We start from the raw sequence: 25,843 nt of genomic DNA, 5'->3' as shown, positions 1-25,843 counted from the left end.
ACGTTTTGTTGTGGTTTATAGTTGCTTCTCTTGATTTCCTCTACAGTTGAGAATGAGTGAGAAAGCATCTGGTATACAAACACTCAGCGAGTTGGCCAGCGCGCAAACCGAGGAGAACGAGGATGATGAAGAGGGGAAGGAGATGGAGGATGAAGAGCCCAGGGTGTGTGCAGTGTGTGGCGATCTGGCCAAGGGTTACCACTTCAATGCTCTGACGTGTGAAGGCTGCAAAGGTTTCTTTAGGTGAAGTTGCACGTTTCCTTTAACACGTTTAAACTGTTATCACATTTTATTGACCTCTTTTACTCCGTTTAAATAGCAGAAATAACTGATGGTCCAATAAAGGGCATTTGTTGAGATAAACTGATCAGTCAGTTTATGAAGCATTTATATCGAAAAAAAATTAATTTTAATGAATAGTAAAGAGATGAAATGAAACACTGTAAGCAACAAACAAAAACACAAAGACTAGGCTTAACATTTGCATGAATCATTTGCAAATCCTGCTTAGTCAGACCCAAGTTTTTATACCAAAGCAGCTCAAAGTGAGTGCATATCAGTGCAAAAGCACCTAAACATCAAATGGATGGAACAAACTGTCATACCGCCTAAACTGCCTGGCTTGATGTCAGTTTGTGTGGCTGAAAACTGGACCCAAAGGCAGAAAATCTAATCACTTTTAGGGATTTGCTACAGATTAAGGTAAATAGTGGAGTTTAATCTGAAATGACAGGTGGAGAGTGGGCAGGCAGGTAGAAGCGGGGCAACAGGTAATCCACAGATGCACCTAAAGGGGAAAAAAGTCAGACCTTGCAGCTTGTTGTGATGCCATCAAAAAATAAAGTTTAGTTCGGCTTTACTGCAAAAAAAGTCCTCATGAAGTAGACACCAGCCACTGCTAAACAACCATAACAAATTTAAAATAGATTATACCTGAGAGTCATTCCCCACAAATAATCTGAACACTAAGATATCACACAAGATTCCAGTTGAAACCTTTGGCATGCATCCTTGAAAGAATGCCGGTTGAATTTGGAGTTGTTTTACCAGTTGAAGTGGTTCTGTTAGTCCAGCTCTTCAAATTAAATCAGCTGTTTTTATTTAATTTGTGTTACGCAACACGTGGTGAGTTTATCCCATTTTTTAATTTTATTTTGGCCATTCGCTTTAATTGTTTTCATTCTTCCCAGTCAAACCTCTGCAGACAGGGTGTCATCTTGTCACTCAACGTTCTGCAGCGTCCACAGACAGGCAGTGTCATCTATGAATATCAGCTCCCCAAAAATGTTTTTTTGCACTCATGCAGACCCATTTCAACACATACCTGGACCTTCAGAGTTCACTGTCAGGACTCGCATCTTCTGCTGAGAAGTTTTTTTATTTTTTATTATTTTTATTATTTATTATTAGTCGAAGAGAACGAGGGGGTAAACATGTCAGGAGACTGAGGGAGAAGAGGAAAGTCAAAAATGTAAGATTGAGGGTGGCAACTCTAAATGTGGGGACAATGACAGGCAAAGTTAGAGAGCTGGCTGACATGATGCAGAGAAGGAAGGTAGATGTTTTATGTGTCCAAGAGACCAAGTGGAAAGGCAGCGAGGCTCGCAACATTGGAGCAGGGTTCAAACTGTTTTACCATGGTGTGGATAAAAAAGACAAATGAAGTAGGGGTGGTCCTGAAGGAGGAGTTGGCAAAGAATGTAGTAGAGGTGAAAAGCGTGCCAGACAGGGTGATGCGTCTGAAGGTAGAAGTAGAAGGTCTGATGCTAAATGTTGTCTGTGGTTATTCAATTCAATTTAAAAATACTTTATTAATCTCAAAGGGAAATTAAATGTAGTTGTAACTCATTATCCTCATTTCATTAAGAGATGTTATAGATGCAGATAGTTGCAGGCAGGAAGCATCTCTTGTAAAGATCCGTCCCACAGTGGAGCCAAAGAAACTGGCCACAGATGCCGTCTGATCCATCCACCCAGACTCTACTGGCCTCTCAGTTCCTCCGGGCAGCAGGACGCCCTAATACCAGACAGAACTCCTCCCAGAGCGATGGCCACTCCTCTCAACAGCCTGCCGAGCTCCTCATCGCTGCAGACAGCCTGCTGCAGGTGTCTGGGGACAATCTCGGTCCTTCTGCTGTCATGAGCCATGTTTCCTGCAAGTTCCAAGATCTCAGTGGTCAGGCACTCAAGCACAGTGGGCAAGGAGACGGGAATGCATCTATGGTGCCTCCTTTTCAACTCATTTAAGATTTGGGGCTTTTAGCTGAAATATTATTTGAGTTTTGAGATGTTAATCAGCTGTTCCTGATTGTAACACACCCCCCCCCCCCCCCCCCAAAAAAAAAAAGCACTTGTTGTTATGGCTATGCATCATAACAAATGTCCAAAACTAAAACAGTTTCAGTAAAAATCCTTCCAGCTGCACAGCATCTGATACCAAAGAAAGCAGTCATCCAAAAAATGTGAATTACACCCAGCAAAAGAGGAATTAAAAGTTTTCAAAAGCAAAATCTCAGAATTAATGTAACAGAGCTGCTCCAACATGCAGCCACCCCAAGCGGCGCAATTCTAGAACTTAGAATGAACAGTTATGCTCCACATGTTGGATGTGATGTGGAGGAGAAAGATACATTTTGGAAAGATCTTGATGAAGTGATAGAGAGTATTTCCAAGAAGGAGAGCGTGATGATCAGAGCAGATATGAAAAGACAAGTTGGTGAAGGAAACGGAGAGGATGAGGAAGTGAATGGTAGGTTTGGTGTCAAGGAAAGAAACCAGGAAGGACAGATGTGATGGATTTTGCCAACACAAGACGACGAAGATCTCAGCCAAAGAGCCAGGATCTTCTGCGGTAGAGTGGATCTCAGCAGAAGAGCCAAGAGCGAGGACCTCAGCTGAAGAGCCAGGAGCGAGAACCTCAGATGAGCTGGGGGCCTCAGGAGAAGAGCCGGGGACCAGATCTGCAGCAGGTGGTGGTGGTGGAGTCAGGACTGCAGCTGGAGAGTTTGGTACCAGGACTACAGCTGGAGAACCAGGAACGGGGACCAGAGACGGGGCTGCAGCTGGAGAACCAGGGACCAGATACGGGGCTACAGCAGCAGGTGATGGAGCCGGGGCTGCAGCAGCAGGTGATGGAACCGGGGCTGTAGCTGGAGGAGCCGGGGCTGCAGTTGGAGAACCAGAGATTGGAGCTGCATCAGGAGATGGGTTCAGACTTGCTGCTAGGGAGTCAGGAGCAGGAACCAGCGCTGCAGCAGCAGGTGAACCAGGAATCAGAGCTGCAGCAGGTGGGCGAGGAGCCATGAACCCCTCAGGAGGACTGGAATGAGGAGCAACCACTTGGGTCTCCTCGCAGTGGGGCAGAAGTGGAGCCAAGTACATTGCCACCACAGAAGCCTGCCACCGTTCCAGCTCCTCCAGCGAACGAGGGCTGTACTGCTCCTCCGGCAGGTGGGGGCATAGGTTCCTCTCCCCCAGCGAATTCCCCCCTCGCTCCTCCAACAAGTGAGAGCCGAGCAGATCCTCTGGCGGATACAGGTACCCTCCCCCCAGTTAAATTTTCCGCCGTTCATCCAGTGTGTAAGAGAGCTGGGTTTCCCCCTGCTCGCGAAGCTCTCCCACTTTTGCGCTGGGCTCGGGGAGGACCAATGTTTCGTCCCCTTCTTTCCAACACTGATTCGGGACAGCTAGGAGGTGAACGAGGAGGAAGTGGGCAGCGGGGTGCAGCAGCGTGACGAACAGATGAGGAGGAATGAGACGGAGAGGCTGAGGACCCGGGTTTAATGGCCAGGCGGGTCCCCCAAAATAGATTCTTAATTCTCTCATCCCTTTCTCTGTTGCGCTGAGCCGTCTTCTCTGCCTCACGAGCCAAAAACTCAAAGTAATCATCCTCCCACTGGGTTCAGAATGGTCTCGGGATTCTGTCGCGTTCTGCCGTCAGGAGTGTTGAACCCAATTGCAGGAGGATGACAAGAGGCTCGATGAAAAGATCAAAAATATTTATTTTACAAAGACAAACCAAAAGCTGATGGGGCAGCTTACTTACTGATAACAGGACAGGACGGAAAGCAGAAACACACACCATAAGGATAATCCCGAGACAAAGACAAGACGCACAGGAGCTGAATATACACACACAACACTGATTGGGATAACGACAGACACCTGCAGTGAATAACATGAGGCACAGGTGAGACAGGGGCTGAACAGGAAACATGAGGAAACAGACCGAGACAGGACAAAACCCCACAATATGTATGTATGTATGTATGTATATATATATATATATATATATATATATATATATATATATATATATATATATATAACCAGCTTTTCATCTAAACATGTCTGCTGTGTGGAAGTATTTTACACTAGAAACACCATAAAACAAGACAGCAACGTGCAATGTCTGCAGAGCCATAGCACCACATTAAACCGCAGTAAAGTTAGTTTTACGATGGACATTCGAGCTCCGGGGCTTCAGCGGTCTGTTATTTTCGTTCAGTCCGGAGAAGGCAGTCTGATTTCGGTCAGCCCCGCTCAGTCTGACCCACTCAGTCTGTCTGTGTTGGAGGAGGGACAGACTGAGCACGGCTGACCGAAATCGGACTGCTTGCTTCGGATTGAACAAAAAAACATATTGCTGAAGCCCCGGAGCTCGAATGTTTACAGAGAAGTTGCTAAACTTCATTGTAATTAATGACCAACCACTATCAGTTGTGGAAAACAAAGGATTTCACAGCTTGATACTTGCAGCCAAGATATAGTTTACCCTGCAGGAGATATTTATCAGTACAACAGTAGACAATAAAAAAAAAAACATGTTTTGAAAATTTCAAGAAAATTATATATATATATATATATATATATATATATATATATATATATATATTTCTTGAACTAGCAGATGTTTAAAGCCATTTAACATTTAATTTAATTCATTTATTCATTCATTTAAAAGAAACAAAACAAATTCATCAAAATGAAAACATTGAATGAAAAGAGTGCAGAAAGAAGAAAAAAATCATATCTGCCCCTTATTTAAAAAATATAAAATAACTTTAAACAATTACTTAAATTAATCACTTTAATATCCACTTTAAAGCTAGGAATAAAAACGAACATGTTTTGTGTTAGCAGAATTTAATTCTAACTTTAAAACTTATCCAACATTAATAATACTTACCTCAAGTTGCCTTTTTGGACATGCATGCATATATTTGTACAAATTGTACTTGAGAGGAGATTATTACAACCTCATATAATCAATGATGATGATGATATCGGAACTGGATCGGTATTGGCCAATATTTAGATTTAGGTATTGGGATCGGATCGGAAGTTAAAAAAAAAAACAGTGGATCGGTGCACCCTACTTGTTTTGTGGCGTTTCTAGTCAAGTCAAGTCAGATTTATTTATAGAGCACATTTAAAACAGAAACTGTTACCAAAGTGCTTAACAAAAATATCATAACATCAAATAAAAAGTAGCAAGATATATTTACAGCACATGGAATAAAAATATAAAACCGAAAACATAATTAGAAACAATGAAATGCTAAATCAGATCACGTTGTGTCAAAAGTCAAGGAAATAATAACAAAAAGCATAAACTCAGTCAGAAACAATGAAATACTAGTGTTTACTTTCTAGTGTAAAATATATCCACAGAGTGGATGTTTCGATGAAAAGTTTGTTAGCTGTTAGCCACAGTGCTGCTCACTCAGTCCTCACATTGTAGCTGGCTGCAAACTATGAAATGGATTTCCTGAATGTGAGGCGGGTCTTGTTACTCTGGGTTCATGAGACACGCCTTCGTTCAGGAAATCCATTCCATAGTTAGAAGCCAACGTGCAGCGCAACCACAGACCTGTATCATGGATCGGAAATATCGGCAGGTTGGATCTGAAAATCTGATACGTAAATTATGCTGGTATCGGAGCCTGATGCGGATACTGGATCGGATCGGCCCCATCCCTAGAAAAAAAACCCAACCTTGACTCCTCAGTCGTGTCCAACTTCCAGCCTGTCTCCACACTCCCATTCACCTCTAAACTACTGGAAAAAATAATTGAGTCTCAGTTGAAGTGCTTCTTGGAGGATCACGCTATCCTAGAGTTATTCCAATCTGGCTTCAAACCTCTTCACAGCACTGAAACTGCTCTACTGAAGGTTTTCAACGACATTTTCCTATCCACTGATGCAGGTGATTCTATGCTGCTTGTCCTATTGGATCTTACATCTGCTTTTGACACCATCGACCATGGGATCCTCATTTCTAGGCTAGAGCAGTGGGTGGGCATCACAGGGTCAGCCCTCAATTGGTTTAGGTCCTACCTTTCTGACAGAACCTTTTGTGTCAGTATCAAAGATTTCAGTTCCGCATCAGCAGCGCTTCAGTGGTGGGTACCGCAGGGGTCCATTCTTGGTCCCCTTCTCTTTTCTTTATATCTGCTGCCACTAGGCGCTATTTTCCGCAATCACAACAAACCCTTTCATTTCTACGCCAATGACTGTCAAATTTACTTCCCCCTGGCACACACTCTATTCAACCTCTTCTGGACTGCTTGGCTGACATCCGGGACTGGATGGCTTTAAACTTCTTAAGTTTCAACGAGAAGAAATCTGAAGTCCTCTTGTTCCATTCCAATGGCACGTTCATGAACCACTGCATTGACCTTTTCTCTCTAGCTCCGTGAGAGAAACAAAGAGTCACCAATTTGGGAGTGATAATGAACCCTGAAACTTAACAGTCACATAAACATGATTGTTAAATCCTGTTTTTATCAGCTGAGGCGGCTGTCTAAGCTGAAGCCCATAATCTCCAAAGAATAATCTTGAGACCGTGATCCATGCATTCATAACTCCAGGCTTGATTACTGCAACAAGCTTCTGTTTGGAATCAGTCAATCCTCCATTGCACGTCTACAACTGGTCCAAAATGCTGCAGCCCAATTTTTAACTGGTACAGGCCATAGAAAGCACATTACTCCAGTTTTGGCCTCCCTGCACTGGCTACCTATCCACCTTCGGATCCAGTTCAAAATTCTCATGTACCTTTTTTAAATCACTGAACAGTTCTGCCCCGTCCTATCTCACTGATCTTCTACAGCCATATGTCCCAATGCGCTCTCTGAGGTCAGCAGACCAGATGCTCCTTTCAGTTTCAGAAATCCGTTGCAAGCTCAGAGGTGACGGGGCTTAACTGTTGCAGGTCCAAGACTGTGGAATGAGTTGCCACTGCGTGTCAGGCAGGCTCCCACACTCAGAGTCTTTATGTCTCGCCACTTTTATTCCGGTGTGATTTGTTTTGAGCCTGTCTGTATTCTACAGTGTTGGCCTTTTAGATATTATCTGCTGCTATTTGTATCTATATTTTTATTTTTTGTTTTCCTGTCCGCTGTGCTTGTTTGTTGCTATTGTACAGCACTTTGGTTTGCCTTGTTGCTATTGTAAGTGCTCTATAAATAAATTGGTATGGTATGGTATACAGACAACAATAACAGTAAACAAAGACAACAATAAAACTACAGTAAAAATGCAGCTAAAATAAGAGTATTGTATAAAACAATAAATCAGTGTGCCTTAAAACAGGGTGAAATACTAAACAAGAACATATTTGCTTTGATTTTTCTATTGACATTATCAAATGTTTGAAACCACTTAAAGAAATCAAGGTGAACAGCTTCAGTTCCTGTTACAAGGTGTTCCAGGTTGCAGGTGCTGAGTAGGAAAAGGCCTTTTTGCAAAGTTCAGTCCGCACTGAGGAAACGCTGCAGGTAATGATGGACTGAGTGCATATGCTGTAACTGCACTGACGACATGACATGTGGGAGGAGATATAAGAAGGTAGCAGACCAAGGAGGGACTTATAGATGAAAATGAAAGACTGAAAGGTGAAAATGTTAAGACTGGTACATGACCTGTATGAGGACAGCAGGACATGTAGCATTGTCAGTGAACACAATCCACCGTGCCATCCGCTGTTGCCAGCTGAAACAATACAGTGCAAAGAGGAAGCCATTTCTAAGCAAGCTCCACAAGCTCAGACGTTTGCACTGGGCCAGGGGTCATTTAAAATGGAGTGTGGAAAAATGGAAGACTGTTCTGTGGTCAGATGAGTCACGATTTGAAATTCTTTATGGAACACTGGGACGCCATGTCATCCGGACCAGAGAGGACAAGGATAGCCCAAGTTGTTATCAACGCTCCGTTCAGAAGCCTGCATCACTGATGGTATGGGGTTGCATGAGTGCTTGTGGCATGGGCAGCTTGCATGTCTGGAAAGGCACCATTAATGCAGAGAGCTATGTTCAGGTTCTAGAACAACATATGCTCCCATCTAGACGTCATCTCTTTCAGGGAAGACCCTGCATTTTTCAACACGATAATGCCAGACCACATTCTGCAGCAATCGCAACATCATGGCTACGTAGGAGAAGGATCCGGGTACTGAAATGGCCAGCCTGCAGTCCAGATCTTTCACTTATAGAGAACATTTGGCGCATCATAAAGAGGAAGGTGTGACAAAGAAGGCCCAAGACGATTGAACAGTTAGAGGCCTGTATTAGACATGAATGGGAGAACATTCCTATTTCTAAACTTGAGAAACTGGTCTCCTCTGTCCCCAGACGTCTGTTGAGTGTTGTAAGAAGAAGGGGGGATGCCACACAGTGGTAAAAATGGACTTGTCCCAACTTTTTTGGGATTTGTTGATGCCATGAAATTTGGAAACATATTTTTCCCTTAAAATGATACATTCTCTCAGTTTAAACGTTTGATCTGTGATTTGTGTTCTATTCTGAATAAAATATTAGATGTTGACACCTCCGCATCATTGCATTCAGTATTTATTCACAATTTGTTTATAGTGTCCCAACTTTTTTGGAATCCGGTTTGTATTTTATATTGAACAGAAGATACCCTTTTCCAGATGTAAAACTACATAAAAAGTCAGGCTAAAGTGATTGTTCAGATCTTTCTTATGAATAATAAATATCTTACCTGCTGTAGATGGCTATTTGAAGAGTTTTGAGAAATAGCATTCAATTCTGATTAAACTGACAGAGTAATACCCAGTTCAAGTAGAAAACTACCGGTAAATGGATTGCCGGCACATTAAAACAACTTAAATCTTTGAGATTTTGTTCCAGTTCAAGCAAGCACTATTTTATAACCATTTACATTAGCAACCCTTGATATGTTAGTAAACCTTTACCCTTTACATTAGTTATGTAGTACTTGGTTATTCTGGCAGAAATATTATTATTTTCATAGCAGATATGCCCCATGCTACAACAGAAGTGCTACAGCTAGCTGCTGCAAATACCCCAACAGTTTAAGAAAAATGATCATGTACTGAATCACGACATTTTGAAATTTCTTATGTTTTCAGATGGCAACATCTACTTTGTTCTTGGCCTTAAGGTTAATTAGCCATTAGCTCACCAACTAAGTGTTAAATAAATTCCTTCAAACTAAGGTAATTCAAAAAGCCATCTACAACAGGTTAGATGTTGGTTATTTTTAACTATTCAAAGGTATCCTACTTCAACAAGTCTGAACTTTCACTTTCGGTCTTAAACAAATAGTAAACAAATTTGTTTTCAAATGGTCAAAGGGTCAGAGAAAGCTTGAATGCTTGCTAATGGAAGACCAGTACGGGCTCTGCAGGGCCCAGACTTCCTTTTCTCAACTCCTGCAGGTGCTGCGATGACTTCCCTTACAGTAGAAGGGTCAATAAAAAAAGGACCAAAACAAAATTAATTCTCAAATTCTTGACTACTTTTTACGTTTAATGGCGGCTCTCATTCTTGTGATTTCTAACTTCAGATTGAAGTTTGTTACTAAGTGGATTTTTGACTAAATTCAGACGTGCCATAAAGAGGTCATCACAGCTCCACTGCTCATTCCTGAATGAATGCATTATCACAAAAAACAACCGGCGGTCGTGTCAAGCCTGCCGCTTCCATAAATGCCAGGCCATCGGGATGTGCAAAGAGAGTGAGTAACATTCACATACAACTAATGATTCTGCTTTAAGGTTGTACTTGTTAGATGAAGTGAATAACTTTAGTTCAGCTGTTGGTATTTCTTGTAATGTGATGTGTTCTTGTATGCCTGTGTATGTGTGTGTGTGTGTTTGTGTGTAGTGGTCATGTCAGAGGAGGAGATCTTGAAGAGAAGAATCCGTATAAAGGAGAAAAAGATGTGTGATGTCATCATGCAGCTTTCACCCAAACAAGAAAAAATCATCCAGGAGCTTTGTTCCAACCACCACAGCACATTTGACTCGGCGTTTTCTCGCTTCACTGGCTTCAGGGTGGGTAAATGACTGTATTCGGATCAAAAGTCGTCATCCTTCCCTCTTTTAAATACCCTGTTTTATTTTCAGCCAATGGACAGAGAGAGCCTGGCAGAGAGCGAGCAAAAACAGTCACATCTATTGATGATCTGCCCAACAAACACCTGTACTCCAGATGGGAAATCCTCCCATGACCCCACATCATCCTCATACACCTGCTCCCTCTCTTCCTCATACTCGTCTCCCTCATCATCTGGTTTCTCTGGCTTCTCTAGAAAACAAGAGGCCTGCAGAAGTGACAAAAACTACAGAGTTTACACCGCTCTTCCACATATGGCAGATCTCACAACCTACATGATTCACGACATCATTCGATTTTCCAAAAGTCTTCCAAACTTCAGGTAAACTTGGTTGTATTTTAAATGAGAACAACCTGTGGAAACATTAGTGTTTTTTCCAATGTTTACTGGAGTGAATAAACAACAAAAGCAAAGAACCTGTTTACTTGGATCCTCTGTAGTTTCTGTCAGGCAGGCTTGCCAGATAAGAAGTGTTGTATTATTGTACTGGTGCTTCAAGATGGATTTTGACCCAAACTGTCATATGTGCTGAGTGAGCTTGTTCTAAGATGAGATGTGTATTGTGTTTAGTGAACATCCATCCATCCATCCATTATCTTCTGATTGTTCCAAAGTCGGGTCGCTGGGGCAGCAGCAAGGAGGCCCAGACATCTCTTTTCACAGCCACCTCTTCTAGCTCTTCTGGGAGGAGCCCAAGGCGTTCCCAGGCCAACCGAGAGACATAAGCAATGTTTACATGGACATAAGTAATTGGCTCAAATGGCCATTCGGAATAAAAACGCGTCATGTAAACACCCCGTTTGGGTTATTTTTTGTTTATTCAGCATGATCCGAAATAATTTGTGATCAGAATAAAACGGGTGGTTTATGCTGATTCATAACCCAAATGGTGCGCATGTAAACACTTAATCTGTTAATTTTTTTCTGATCATGAAAAACCGACCTGACTGCGCATGTGCGACTATGCCATTTCTGCCTGGCTAATGCTATATTAGCATGTCGGCCGGGGAAGCAAACCTGAGCAACACAACATTTCTACTAGAAACTTTGAAAGAGCTCAAAATGGTCTGTATTACCTGTAGCTCAGTCAGGGAGTGCAGTAATGTCTCCACCGTCATTAAAACCTGTCGCGGGTCCATTTTGGGCGCTCAGGTTTGTTTACATTCATCCCGGAAGTAGTAAACCAGAAGTAGAACTTCTTCTTCTGTGTTTTTTTTTTAAGGAGAGTTTACCACTCTGCACATGTCTGTACTTATGTTCAGAACAAAGCCTGCTGCATGTAAACACTCACCATGAACGGACTGTGCCCATGTAAACGATACGTTTGAATTATTTAATCTGAAAACATTCCAATCCAGTCAAAAAATCTTGCTCATGTAAACAAAGCTATTGTCTCTCCAGCGTGTCCTGGGTCTTCTCCGGGGTCTCCTCCCAGTCGGACATGACCGAAGCACCTCCCTAGGGAGGGGAGCATTCTTACCAGATGCCCGAACCACCTCAACTGGCTCCTCGATGTGGAGGAGCAGCAGTTCTACTCCGAGTCTCTCCTGGATAACTGAATTTCTCACCCTATCTCTAAGGGAGAGTTCAGCTACCCTGCGGAGGAAACTAATTTCAACCACCTGTATCCGCAATCTCATTCTTTCGGTCACTACCCACCAGAGCTCATGACCATAGGTGAGGGTAGGAACATAGACTGACCAGTAAATGGAGAGCTTTGCCTTTCAGCTCAGCTCCCTCTTCACCACAACGGACCGGTACAGAGTCCGCAATACTGCAGACGCTGCACCAATCCATCTGCCAATCTCATGCTCCATTCTTCTCTCACTCGTGAGCAAAACCCTGAGATACTTGAACTCCTCCACTTGAGGCAGAACCTCACCCTCAATCTGAAGAGAGCAATCCACCCTTTTCCAGTTGAGGACCATAGCCTCAGATTTGGAGATGCAAATTCTCATCCCAGCCACTTCACACTCGTCTGCAAACTGCTCCAGTGAGCGCTGAAGATCACAGCACAGTGATGCCAACATGACCACTTCATCTGCAACGAGCAGAGATGGAATCCTGAGACCACTGAATCCCTCTGTCCCCTGGCTGCAGCGAGAAATTTTGTCCATAAAAGTTATGAACAGAATCTGTGACAATGGGCAGCCCTGGTGGAGTCCAACTCCCACCCTGAAGGGGTCCGACTTACTACCGGCAATGCAAGCTAAACTCTCGCACCGCTTATATAGGAACCGAACAGCCCGTAACAACAGGCCCTCAATCCCATACTCACAAAGCTGGATGGGCAAACTCCCATGACCCCTCAAGAAATCTATTGAGGGTAAAGAGCTGGTCCAGTGTTCCATGACCAGGACAGAATCCGCATTGTTCCTCCTGGATCTGAGATTCGACCAATGACCGGGCTCTCTTCTCCAATACCCCTGAATAGACCTTACCAAGGAGGCTAAGGAGATTGATGCCCCTGCAGTTGGAGAACACCCTCCGACCCCCCTTTTTGAAGAGTGGAACCATCACCCCAGTCTGCCAATCCAGTGGCACTGCCCCGATGTCTACGCAATGTTGCAAAGGCGTGTCAACCAAGACAGCCCCACAACATCCAGAGCCTTAAGGAAATCAGGGCGAATCTCATCCACCCCCGGAGCCCTTCTGCCATGGAGCTTTTTAACTACCTCTGTGACCTCAGCCATGCTTATGGACAGATCACCTCCAAAGTCCCCTGACTGATTCCTCCATGGAAGACGTGCCAGTGAGATTGAGAAGGTCCGCAAAGTATTCCTTCCACCTCCTCATGACATCACTGGTTGAGATCAGCAGCACTCCACTTTCACTGAACACAGTATTAGTAAAGGGCTGTTTTCCCCTCTTCAGCCACCTGATAGTTTGCCAGAATATCCTTGGAGCTGACAGAGAGTCATTATCCAGGGTCTCACCGAACTCCTCCCACATCCGAGAATTTGCCTCAGCAACAGTCAAGGCTGCGGCCTGCTTGGCCCTCCAGTACTCCTCAGCTGTCTCCGGAGTCCCGCCAGCCAACAAGGACCAATAGGACTCCTTCTTCAGTTGGACAACCTCCCTAACCTGGGGTGTCCACCACCAAATTTGAGGATGGCCACCACAAGAAGCACCGATAATCTTGCAGCCATAACTCAAGGCAGCCACTTCAACAATTGAGTCATAGAACATGGTCCACTCTGACTCAATGTTCCCCACTTCAGCTGGGATGTGGTTAAAGCTTTCCCAGAGGTGTAAGTTGAAGATCTTTCTGACAGTTCTTCTGCCAGGCGTTCCCAACAAATCCTCACTACACATTTGGGTCTACTGGGTCTGTCCAGCATCTTCCCCCACCATCTGATCCAACTTACTACCAGGTGGTGATCAGTTGACAGTTCAGCTCCTCTCTTCACCAGTCTCTAAAACAAACGGCCACAAACGACTGAATTAGTATTTCATTCTTTCTAATTATGTTTTCTGTTTTATATTTTTATTCCATGTGCTGTAAATATATATTGTTACTTTTTATTTGATGTTGTGATATTTTTGTTAAGCAATTTGGTAACAGTTTCTGTTTTAAATGTGCTCTATAAATAAATCTGACTTGACTTGACAAATCAGAAGACACAACTACAAAGTCAATCATCAATCTATGATCTAGGGTGTCCTGGTACCAAATGCACTTATGGACACCCTTTTGTTTGAACATGGTGTTTGTGATGGACAAACTATGGCTAGCACAGAATTCCAACAATAGAACATTGCTCGTGTTCAAATCAGAGAGGCTGTTCCTCCCAATCATGACCCTCCAGGCCACACTGTTGTTACTCACGTGGGCATTGAAGTCCCCCAGCAGAATAAAGGAGTCCCCAGCTGGTGCACCTTCCAGCACCCCTGCCAAGGACTCCAAGAAGGCCAGATACTCTGAACTGTCTTTCGGCACATAGGCACAAACGACAGTCAGAGCCCGTCCCCGCACTAGAAGGCGCAGGGAAGCTACCCTCTCATCTACTGGGGAAAACTCCAACACACAAGCACCAAGTCAGGGGGCCAAGACTATACCTACACCAGCTCTGTGCCTCTCACCATGGGCAACTCAAGAGTGGAATAAGGTCCATCCCCTCTCAAGGACATCGGTTCCAGAGCCCATGCTGTGCGTCAAGGTGAGCCCAACTACTGTATATCTAGTTGGCACCTCTCAATCTCATGCACAAGCTCAGGCTCCTTCCCCACCAGAGAGGTCACGTTCCATGTCTCAAGAGCCAGTTTTGGTAAGCCACAGTCAGAGCACCAAGGTCCCCACTTTCGGCCACTGTCCATGGATTCACGTACCCGACTCATATGGTCCCTCCTGCAGGTGGTGGGCCCACAGGAAGGCAAACCCATGTTGCTCATTCAGGCTGAGCCAGACCGGGCCCCATGGGTAGAAATCTGGCCACCAGGTGCTTGCTGATGAGCCCCTCCCCCAGGCCTGGCTCCAGGGTGGGGCACCGGTAACCCACATCCAGGCAAGGGACACAGAGTTCCTTGTTTTATTTTGTCCATACAAGTCTTCTGAATCACTCTTTGTCTGGCCTGTCTTTTAGAACCATTCTGCCTTGGGAGAGAGACCCTACCAGGAGCAATTAAAATTGTCCCAGACAGCATAGCTCCTAGGATCATTCAGGTGCACAAACTCCTCCACCATGATAAGGTGGCGATTCAAGGAGGATGTTTAGTGAACAACATTGCAGTTTGGTTTTTTCGATGCAAAGTAGGAAGAAATAAGGGATGACTGCATGAAGTTGGTGAACATGCACACAGAAAAGGAGGGGACAAAAACATGTTTATTTTTATCTGACAACACTGTTACCTGGCTCAGCTGCATGCTTTGCTCATGCACTGTCACCTCTGTATGTTCATTGTTACAGCCAAACTGGTGAATACACTAATGTTCCTTTGGACCTAGGATGTTGTCGGTTTGCTCTTACAAGGATGAGAAGCACAAAAAACACTGCTCTCTGCCAGTTACTTTTTCAACCTTTATTTATACAGGTTGGTCTCATTGAGCTTTGAAGACTCATTTATAAGGGCAACCTGTTTTTAGCAAAGAATGATGACGACAGTAGATGATAATGACAACAGTAGACAATCTTAAAAGAAGGTATATAAATTGAAAAAATAAATAAATGGAAGAAAATTATGTTAAAAAACAACACAAAACTGCTATGTTATAAAGCAATATAAAATGCTAAAAACAGGAACATGTCTGTATTGATTTTTGCCATGAACTTGTTTGAAGCCACTTGGAGAGCTCAAGGTTGAGAGCTTCAAATCGTTTTGCAAAGTGTTCCAGGATAGGTTGTTATCCATTTTTGTCGTCACTCTTTGTTAAGAAATCAGGTTTTTCTTGTAAATGAGTCCCCAAGGCTCAATGGGATTAACCTGTCTAAATAAAGGTTGAATACAGGAGCGGAGTAGGAGAAGGCCCTTTTGCCTAGATCAGTTCACACTGAGGGTACACTGCATGTAATAATGTCCTGAGAGTGCATGCTGTAGCTGCACTCATGTAGTGACATGTAGGAGGAGATGTATGAAGGCAACAGGACAAGAAGAATAGATCAAGAACTGTCTGTTGTTAGTGCAGAAAAACATTTGATTGCAGCTGCCTGCAGTGCACGTGCAATTTCACACCTGTTGAGTATTTCACATCACGGTGGAGGGTTCCCAAAAAAAAACCTCCACAACGAGACCTTCAGTTTCTGAGAGAATGAGTGAGCTTTTTTTATGTGTACACAATTGATGGAACCACTGTAGAAAAGCTTTGGTTTCACTCAAAGAACAATGTCATATAAATACGGCCTAAATGTATTTCAGGGGGAGTGCAAACCAAGTTTCCACAAAACACTTTTTTTTTATCGAAATTGTTTACATTTCTTTAACATTTGCTTCTAAGCAACCAGGTAGTTCTTTAATCTTTTAAAGTAATCTGTACTTTTTTCACCCATTTTCTGTCCAGTTCTTCTATGTGACCCTGACCGTGAATTGTATGTGGTTAAAATATGAAATAAGTGAAGGAGAAAACAATAAGTGTTACCTAATGAATAAACAGTATCAACAGCAGATCCAAAAAGATATGACACTGGTCAAGGTATGTATGCAAAGTTTTCAGCTAATAGTTTTTTTTGGAACCGCTTAATTGCTTAAAATATTATTTTATCTGTCAAATGGTTTTAGTTGTTGTTTCTCATAGATTCAGATAAAAATAAAAAAAACTGTTATGTCTCTCCTACTTTGTGACAGGCAGAAAATAACAGAATTACTAAATATTCAATTTAAAATTGATTGCTCTGGTATGCGTCAACACAACACTGCTTTGTCACTTGATTCGGGGAGCCTTTTTACACTTGAATGACTCATAGTTCAGAGTTTAGAGGTTTCACAAACAAACTGGACTGAAAATGAGTGAAAAAGAAGAAAAGAAAAAAAAAAGTAAGAAAACCTTTTAAAGACCAACAGAAGGCCTAAATAACTATTGCAGTTTGGTTCTTTGGAAGCAAAGTAGGAAGAAATGAGGGATGACTGTATGAAATTTAGAGTAATTCTATAACGGACACTGGCTTTTGTACTCTACTGATTAAAAAATATTTTATTTTATATTTTCTACAAGCAAAATAATTTATTCCCTAGAGCAGTGTCCTTTGTGATGTTCGTGTTTGAGTGCCATCAGTTTTCTGCCCGTATTGATCACATGGCAGTCTCTCAAGCAGCGCTACCTGAAGGGTCAAAGGTTACACTCATACATCAATTGTTTCTGGGCTGGGTTTTTACACACTGAAACTCCTCCACCTGAATAATTTCACAGTTTACATTCTTTTGTTTCACCCCACTCTTTTCTGACCATGCTGGAGGTTTTCAAAATACATTTGTAATTTGTTCTTTTAAAGGTCGCTGACTATTGAGGATCAGATATCTCTGCTGAAGGGAGCCACATTTGAATTAATGCAGATTCGCTTCAACACGGTGTTCAACGTGACAACAAGCAACTGGGAATGCGGCCACTTAACATACTGCATCCACGACGGTGTGCGAGGTGGGATCATTAAGGCAAACAGCTGAGTTACATCTAGTCCACCCAATCAGTGCCTTTATTTGTGATGTGTCATTACATTCTTCTTAAGAAAGCATTTGCTTATTCTCTGTGTGTGCTTGCTGTCTGGATTTGGCTGTGGGTTTAGGAAGTATGATCTATCTACTTCAACAAACAGGGATAGTGATAGTCCAACAAAATGATTAAAGACCACAAAAGCTTAGTGCTCCATCCATTATCTTCCGCTTGTTCCGAAGTCGAGTCGCGGGGGCCGCACCTTGAGCAGGGAAGCCCAGACATCTCTTTCCACAGCCATGTCTTCCAGCTCTTCTGGGAGGATTCCAAGGCGTTCCCAGGCCCACCGAGAGACATAGTCTCTCCAGCGTGTCCTGGGTCTTCCCCGGGGTCTCCTCCCAGTCGGACATGCCCGAAGCACCTCCCTAGGGAGGCGTCCAGAGGGCATCCTTAGCAGATGCCCGAACCACCTCAACTGGCTTCTCTCGATGTGGAGGAGCAGCGGGTCTACTCAGAGTCTCTCCCGGATAAAATAACTTCTCACCCTATCTCTAAGGGAGAGTCCAGCTACCCTGCAGAGGAAACTCATTTCAACTGCCTGTATCCATAATCTTATTCTTTTGGTCACTACCCAGAGCTCGTGACCAAGCTTAGTGTTGATTTTTTTTTTAAAAAGCTCAAATTCTTTACAAAAAGGGAAAGGTTGAATGTTTTTAAGTGGAATTCTGTGGAATAGTTATGAACAATAAAGTCCATGCTCAATAATCCAGGTATACAATCCAACATTTTTCAGTCAGGTCATCTGGACAGTTTCTTTTTTTGTGCTGAAACGTTTCGCCTTCGGTCCGGAAGGCTTCATCAGTCAAGGAAACGCACAACAAAACTGATTCTTCCCCCAACAGCTTACTCCAAAGTGGAACAAACCAGTTCTGCTTGTGATAAGATGGTCTCTTTGGTATTCCCCCTCCTCCATTGCCAGCCCTCTTCGAAACGCAAAATTTTTCAGCACAAAAAAAGAAACAGTCCAGATGACCTGACTGAAAAATGTTGGAGTTATGAACAATCACTATCTTTTCTGGTGTGGATCGCTTGATGAATGATGACAGTTTGAAGAAATAAATTCTGAACAGGTTAATGAGCTAATGGCTAAATCAAAATCAAATGGGGTTGCTGCCATCTTAAAAGTATCCCCAAAAGTTTTCACAACACAATTTTTTTAAACCTACATTGCCATCAGTTTCACATCGCTCATATAATATTCTGCAAGTCTGCACCAGAAGTGCCACAGCTAGCTACTACTATTAGCACATCCAATAACAGAATTTCATGTAAATAATTGTGTGATAAGAAACTGACTGACGTGTAAGGTTTGCATAAATATTGGGGTTGATTTAAGATAGGAGCTACCCCTTTTGGTCTTAGCACTGCTTGGGCTAGCTGTTAGCTCGTCAAGCAGGTAAAAAATAGGCCCTGTCTACACTTCTCTGGATCTTTATTAAAAAGTTTTTGTAGTTTTTTCCATTTACGTTTCAACTAAAATACCCATTTATGCGACCAGGTGGCGAGAACACCCACATTAACAGCATATGCATAACATATTTAGCTTGGCTAAAGCTTCCTACTTTAGCCCAAACGTCATGTTTTTAAAAAAAATACTGTTTACAATTTCCTGTCAGTAATAACTGTTTCAGCACACAATCAAAGCTTAATGGAGACAGGATTAGGACAAAGTGAGGCAGATGCTGGAAAACCTGCAAGAATGTGCAGAGTTTCTGATTTACAAATCCTATACATGTGATACTAACGTACAGTATGCTCAGTGACATTTTAATTTAAGGACTAATTTGGAAAGGACTCAGTTACACTAGTGTTATACTTAAAAAAAAAAAATTTTTTTTAAATCCAAAATGCTTGTGTGCACATATATATACTGCTCTGCTCATACTGTAGTTTCTGTTGCATCACTTGTTTACACACTCACCTCTTCAGTTGTGTTTCTTGATGCTTGCGAGAAGAAAAGGTACCAGAATGCAGCCATACTGGTACCGTCTGTTTTTAAATCACTTAAAAAGGAGCTCCTTCACTGCGCTTCGTCTTCTGCCTGCTGGCAAGAGTTTCATTAACATCCGCTGCTAAAAATACATTTGATTGTGTTTGTTTATCATGTAAATAAGGATCATAGAATATGGTTTGTGAGTGGTCAGTATGAATATTTCATAAAGGATCAATCAAGGCAGCACAGCTCAACTTTTTATTTTCCTCCAGGTTGCACTGATTTAGATCAAATTTAAATCGCACATTGGTAAGGCTAGCCTGACCAGCAAAACTGCATTACTTTGGGAGGAGGCTTTTTCCAGTGAAAACTGATTCTGTTACTATTATTCAGAAGAAGACATGGGGAATAGATTATTTTAAATAATCAGAAATATGATATCGCTCTTTGCTTAGTGTGCAAACAAAGGAAACTTTAATTGAAATTTGTTTATTTTAACCAAACGTTTAAGTGCTGATAAAAAAAAAAAAAGAAAGCAAAACACAACCACACATTTAAGGCTAGAAAAGCTGAAATTAAAAAATGGATTCCACTGCGGAGAACTCGTCAAAAAATACTCTTTGAAAATTAGACATGACTATTGTTATTACAATTCAAATTTTCTAAAGGAAACAAAGAAAAATTAGCCTAATTTTGAAAATATGTGCCAAAGAACTTTTTAAACTGTGTAATAGACAAATGGATACATAGCTTCTCGTTCACGATGCCTGATGTGAAATTAAAGTTTCTTAAATAAAATGTCCCAATAAAGTATGTATTTTGGGATAAACTGAGGAGACAATGACTTTGATCTCTATCAAATTTTAAGAAAGTGTTTCAGAAAACTATCTGGGAAAATCACAGTACATTTTTTGGACTACAGTCAAATTGTATTAACTTTCAAGTTTTTCTAACGTCTTTCTTCTTCTTTCGACTTTTCCCTCTTCAGGGGTCTTCACAGTGAGTCATCCTCCTCCACCTCACTCTGTCCTCTGCATCCTCTGTCCTCAGTCCAACTACCTCCATGTCCTCTCTAACTGCATCCATATATCTCCTCTTTGTCTTTTCCCTGACAGCTTAATTTCTAACATCCGTCTATCAATATACCCACTGTCCCTCCTCTGGACATGTCCAAACCATCTCAGTCTGGCTTCTCTAACTTTATCTCCCAGTTGTTCAACCTGTGCTGTACCTCTGATGATCTCATCTTATCCATCCTTGTCACTCCTAATGAGAAACTCAACATCTTCATTTCTGCCACTTCCAGTTCTTTCTCATGTCTTTTTGTCAATGCCACTGTCTCCAGATCATACACCATAGCTGGTCTCACCACTATCTTGTAAACGTTTCCTTTGACCTTTGCTGACACCCTTTCGTTACTAATCACTCCTGAAACTTTTCTCCATCCACTCCATCCTGCCTGGACTCTCTTTTTCACCTCTTACCACACTCCCCATTTTCCTGGACAGTGGACCCCAAGTACTTGAAGTCTTGCACCTTTGTGACCTCTGCTCCCTGTAGCCTCACTGTTCCACTGTCCTCCCTCTCATTCACACACTCTGTCTTATTATGGCTAACTTTCATTTCTCTTCTTTCAAGTGCATACCTCCACCTCTCCAAGTTCTCTTCCTGTTTCCTGTTCTCACCACAGATCACAATGTCATCTGCAAACATCATAGTCCACGGGGATTCCTGCCTGACCTCGTCTGTTAGTCAATCCATCACTAGAGCAAACAAGAAGGGGCTCAGAGCTGATCCTTGATGAATTCCCAGCTCCACCTTGAAGTTATCTGTCACTCCTACAGCACATCTCACCACTGTCATGCTGTCCTCATACATGTCCTGTACCAGTCTAACATACTTTTCTGCCACTCCAGATTTCCTCATGCAATACCTCACCTCCTCCCTCGGCACTCTGTCATGCTTTTTCTAAAGCCACAAAGATAAAATGGAGTTCTTTCTGACCCTCTCTGTACTTCTCTATTAGCATCCTCAAAGCAAAGATGGAATCTGTGGTGCTCTTTCTTGGCACGGAACCATATTGTTGCTCACAAATAGTCACCTCTTGTCTAAGTCTTTCTTCCACATTTCTCTCTCAGATCTTCATTGTGTAACTCATCAACTTAATTCCCTTGTAGCTGCTACAACTCTGTACATCACCCTTGTTTTTAAAAATGGCCACCAGCACACTTCTTCTCCATTCCTCAGGCAATTTATCACCCTCAAATGTGCCATTGAATATTTGAGTCAAAAACCTCACTGCCATCTCTTCAGGCCATTTCTAAACCTCCACTGCTATGTTATCAGGTCCTACTACCTTCCCCTTCTTCATTCTTTACAAGGCTTTCAGAGCTTCACCCTCACTAATCTTTCTCACTTCCTGGTCCACAGTTTCTATGACCTCTACTCTTCTTTCTTTTTCATTCCCTTCATTCATTGCTCATCAAAGTATTCCTTCCATCTTCCAGTCACAATCTCCTCACTTGTTAGGACATTGTCACTCCTATCTTTAATTAGCCTAACCTGCTGCACGTCCTTTTCATCCTGATCCGTCTGTCTCGCCAATCAGTACAAGTCCTTCTCGCCCTCTTTAGTGTCCAGCCTCCCATATAACTCATCATACGCCTTCTGCTTTGCCTTAGCTACCTCCCTCTTTGCTCTATGTCCCATCTCATTATATTCCTGTCTCCTCTCTTCAGTCCTCTCACTGTCATATTTCTTCTCAGCTCAGTGTACTTCACTATTCCACCATCAGGTTTCCTTATCATGCATTCTCTGTCCAGATGACACACCAAGCACTTTACTACATGTCTCTAATTACTGTTGCTGTAGTAGCCCAGTCATTTGGAAGCTTTTTCTTACCATCCAGAGCCTCTCTTAATTTCTCACAAAATTCTTCCTTCATCATCTTCCACCATTTGGTCTTCTCTGATTTTACTCTTTTTCTCTTCTTCATAACAACAGTCATTCTACACACAACCATCCAATGCTGTCTGGCCACGTTCTCCCCTGCCACAACCTTAGAGTCTCTAATCTCTCTAAGGTTTCCTCTTCTACACAGAATGTAGTCGACCTGCGTACTCCTTCCTCCACTCTTATAGGTCACTCTATGTTCCTCCCTCTTTTGGAAATATGTGTTGACTACAGCTATTTCCATTCTCTTGGCAAAATCCACCACCATCTGTCCTTCCTGGTTTCTTTCCTTGACACCAACCTACCCATCACTTCTTCATCCCTTCTGTTTCCTTCACCAACATGTCCGTTCAGGTCTGCGTTGATCACCACTCTGTCCGTCCTGGGAATACTCTCTATCACTTCATCCAGATCCTTCCAAAATGTAACTTTCTCCTCACCATCACATCCAAACTGTGGAGCATAATCATTGCCAATATTTAGCATCAGACCTTCTACTTCTACCTTCAGACACATCATCTAAGTTTCAAGTTGTTTTAACTAAAAATCAGAAAATAACAAATAGCTTCTCAAAGTATTAGCTTATCAAGTTCAAGTTAGTTCAAGTTATGTTTATTTGTCTTATACTGGATAACACAAGGTCAACAGTTCAATAACATGTTCAGGATGAGAAGAACTGATTTGACTCGCTAAAAAACAAGAACAAACAAACAAATTCCAAAACATGCAATAAGGGTACAAAATAAAGTACCAAATAGTGAAAAAGTAAATATAATATTTAATATTTACTAGGTCCAAAAGAAAAAAGTAAACAACAACATGGTAGAATATAACCGTGCAAGTAGCATGAATTTGTATGAATAAGTATTTCAGGGTAGTAATATAAGCTTCAGTGCACATGATATCTACAGTATATTGCACATAACTAACATATACTACACAGGTTGTGACAGGTTATTGCACAGGTAGTGAGTGACATTGAGATGAACTATGATGGTAAGGTTAGAACCACATAGTGCAGCAGCAATAAACATATTAGTTGTCACATCTAATATTGGTCATTATTAAGTTGCTACTGACAGCAGACTGAACCACCACACATACTAAATGAGAATGAAGTAATCAAGTAGTCATATATGGGGGGAGTGGTGGCGCAGAGGTTAGAGATGTGGGCTTGTGATCCGAAGATCGCCGGTTCACGCCCCGGCCCCGACAACATCAAAATTGTGGGTGGGGTAGGTGAAACACCCACACTTGCCCCCACCCTCATTCGCCCCACTCTGGGCCCATGAGCAAGGCCCTTAACCCCACCATGTGCTCCCTAAACAGGTCTCTCTTGAAAATGAGTTCTCGTGTCTCAATGAGACTAACCTGGATAAATAAAGGCTAAATGAAAAAAAATATATATGAGCTGCCATGATGAAATGATTGGAGATCAACAACACGGATAACATAAACGTGGAACATGGCTTGTTTTCTTCTTCTTTCCATGCCGTTGCTCCTCTTGCCTAAAATTTCTCTTGACATATTCTATAAACCTGCAACAATAACATAGCAGGTGATACAGATTTCTGATGATATGGTGGATAGCTAAGATAAGGCTTTTTGTGTGTGTGTGGAACAGTCCATAGTTTTTTAAGTGAAATTTGGTGAAAATGTTATTAATATCTTACCTGTCCAACATTTGTCAGGTTATCGGGACAGTTTCTTTTTTGGTGCTGAAACGTTTCGCCTTCGGTCTAGAAGGCTTCATCACTCAAGGAAACACGCAACAAAACTGATTCTTCCCCCAACAGCTTACTCCAAAGAGGCGAAACGTTTCAGCACAAATAAAGAAACTGTCCATATGACCTGACTATTGTATACCTGGATTATTGAGCATTGACTTTGTTGTTTTCAACCAGTTTAACACGACTGTCAACAAGGAAGAGGGCCAGCAATGGAGGAGGGGGCGTACCAAAGAAACCATCTTAGCACCAACAAAACTGGTTTGTTCCACTTTGGAGTAAGCTGTTGGGGGAAGAATCAGTTTTGTTGTGTGTTTCCTTGACTGATGAAGCCTTCTGGATCGAAGGCGAAACGTTTCAGCACAAAAAAATAAACTGTCCAGATGACCTGACTGAAAAATGTTGGATAGTATACCTGGATTATTGAGCATGGACTTTGTTAAAATCTTACCTGTTTTAGATATATTTTAAAGTAGCCTCAGTTTGGAGAAAAAAAGTTAATTCTGACTAGATTGCTAATCTAACAGCTAGTGGGGCTGAGACCAAAGGGGATTGTGAGTAAAAACAATTCTAATCTGAAAAAATCACATTTAGCAGCTAGCTGTAGCACTTGGTGCAGACTTAGCCCCACTCAGACTAGTCATTAGCTCATCATTACAGTCAGAATAGAGAAAATAACCTTATTTTTCTATCCAACAATTTTCAGTCAGGTCATCTGGACAGTTTCTTGTTTTGCTGAAACGTTTCACCTTCCATCCGGAAGGCTTCATCAGTCAAGGAAACACACAACACAAAACTGATTATTCCCCCAAACAGCTTACTCCAAAGTGGAACAAACCAGTTATGTTGGTGCTAAGATGGTCTCTTTGGCACGCCCCCTCCTCCGGTGCCGGCCATCTTCCTCGTCTACAGTTATGTCAAACTGGTTGAAAACAACAAAAGTCCATGCTCAATAATCCAGGTATACAATCCAACAGTTTTCAGTCAGGTCATTCCAAGATTTTTCTAGAAGAAAAAAAATATGGTTGTGTCTGAAAAAAGTGAGTAAGTTGGGAATAGCCCAGTTCATTCCTTTCTTTCCATTCTTTTCACTGACTTACTTTCGTGTGTCTCACAGCTGGTTTCCAGCCGCTGCTTCTGGAGCCCATGTTCAGATTTCACCATAGACTACGCAAACTGGACCTGCACGAGGAGGAGTACGCTCTCTTACAGGCCATGTCGTTGTTTTCTCCAGGTAGTGGCGCGTCAGTTTTTCCCCACACTGATCTGATCAGCCATTACAGAATATAGTCGCTATTTAAACCTCACAAATGGCACAGAATCTATTTCAAAATGTTTTGTTTTTTTAATTCAAATCACTAGATCGTCCAGGAGTGCAGCAACGCAGTGTGATTGACAAAGTCCACGAAGAGTTGGCGCTCACACTCAAAATGTGGATCGACTGCAAGAGGACAGGCCCCAAAAAACAGTGAGTGAAGCACTGCTCTTGATCCACTCAGTGTGAAATGTTTTATAAATGCATCCATCACCGTCTCCTGCTCCTTCAGTCTGCTGTACCCCAAGGTGATATCCTGCCTGACAGAGTTGAGAACAATGACAGAGGAGTACAGCAAGCAGATCCTGCAGATCCAGGATGTCCATCCTGACACCCTCTCTCCTCTCATGAGGGAGGTGGTCGGTAAAACCTCCAGTAACGATGGGTAA

The 25,843-nt window shown here is 42.4% G+C and overlaps 1 protein-coding gene across 1 annotated transcript; it reads left to right on the top strand.

Moving 5' to 3' along the window:
* On the top strand, positions 1–25,843 carry nr1i2 (nuclear receptor subfamily 1, group I, member 2). Its single transcript, XM_037686179.1, has 8 exons — positions 1–243; positions 9,875–10,005; positions 10,155–10,324; positions 10,397–10,707; positions 17,310–17,455; positions 25,257–25,373; positions 25,502–25,607; positions 25,687–25,843. Exons 1-8 carry the CDS (start codon positions 53–55, stop codon positions 25,841–25,843), a joined length of 1,329 nt encoding a protein of 442 aa, XP_037542107.1. The 5' UTR covers positions 1–52.

This window comes from Nematolebias whitei, chromosome 13 (assembly GCF_014905685.2).
Source record: "Nematolebias whitei isolate Nwh7 chromosome 13, NemWhi1, whole genome shotgun sequence".
NCBI classification, from domain to species: domain Eukaryota; kingdom Metazoa; phylum Chordata; class Actinopteri; order Cyprinodontiformes; family Rivulidae; genus Nematolebias; species Nematolebias whitei.
This window is presented reverse-complemented; position numbering and strand designations above follow the sequence as displayed.

Excerpts from the sequence above, each read along its gene's own strand:
- nr1i2 (XM_037686179.1), top strand. The coding sequence starts at position 53 with ATGAGTGAGAAAGCATCTGGTATACAAACACTCAGCGAGTTGGCCAGC. Across the intron at positions 10,325-10,396 it reads CTCGCTTCACTGGCTTCAGG|CCAATGGACAGAGAGAGCCT; the intron begins GTGGGTAAATGA and ends TTTTATTTTCAG. Across the intron at positions 25,374-25,501 it reads CATGTCGTTGTTTTCTCCAG|ATCGTCCAGGAGTGCAGCAA; the intron begins GTAGTGGCGCGT and ends TCAAATCACTAG.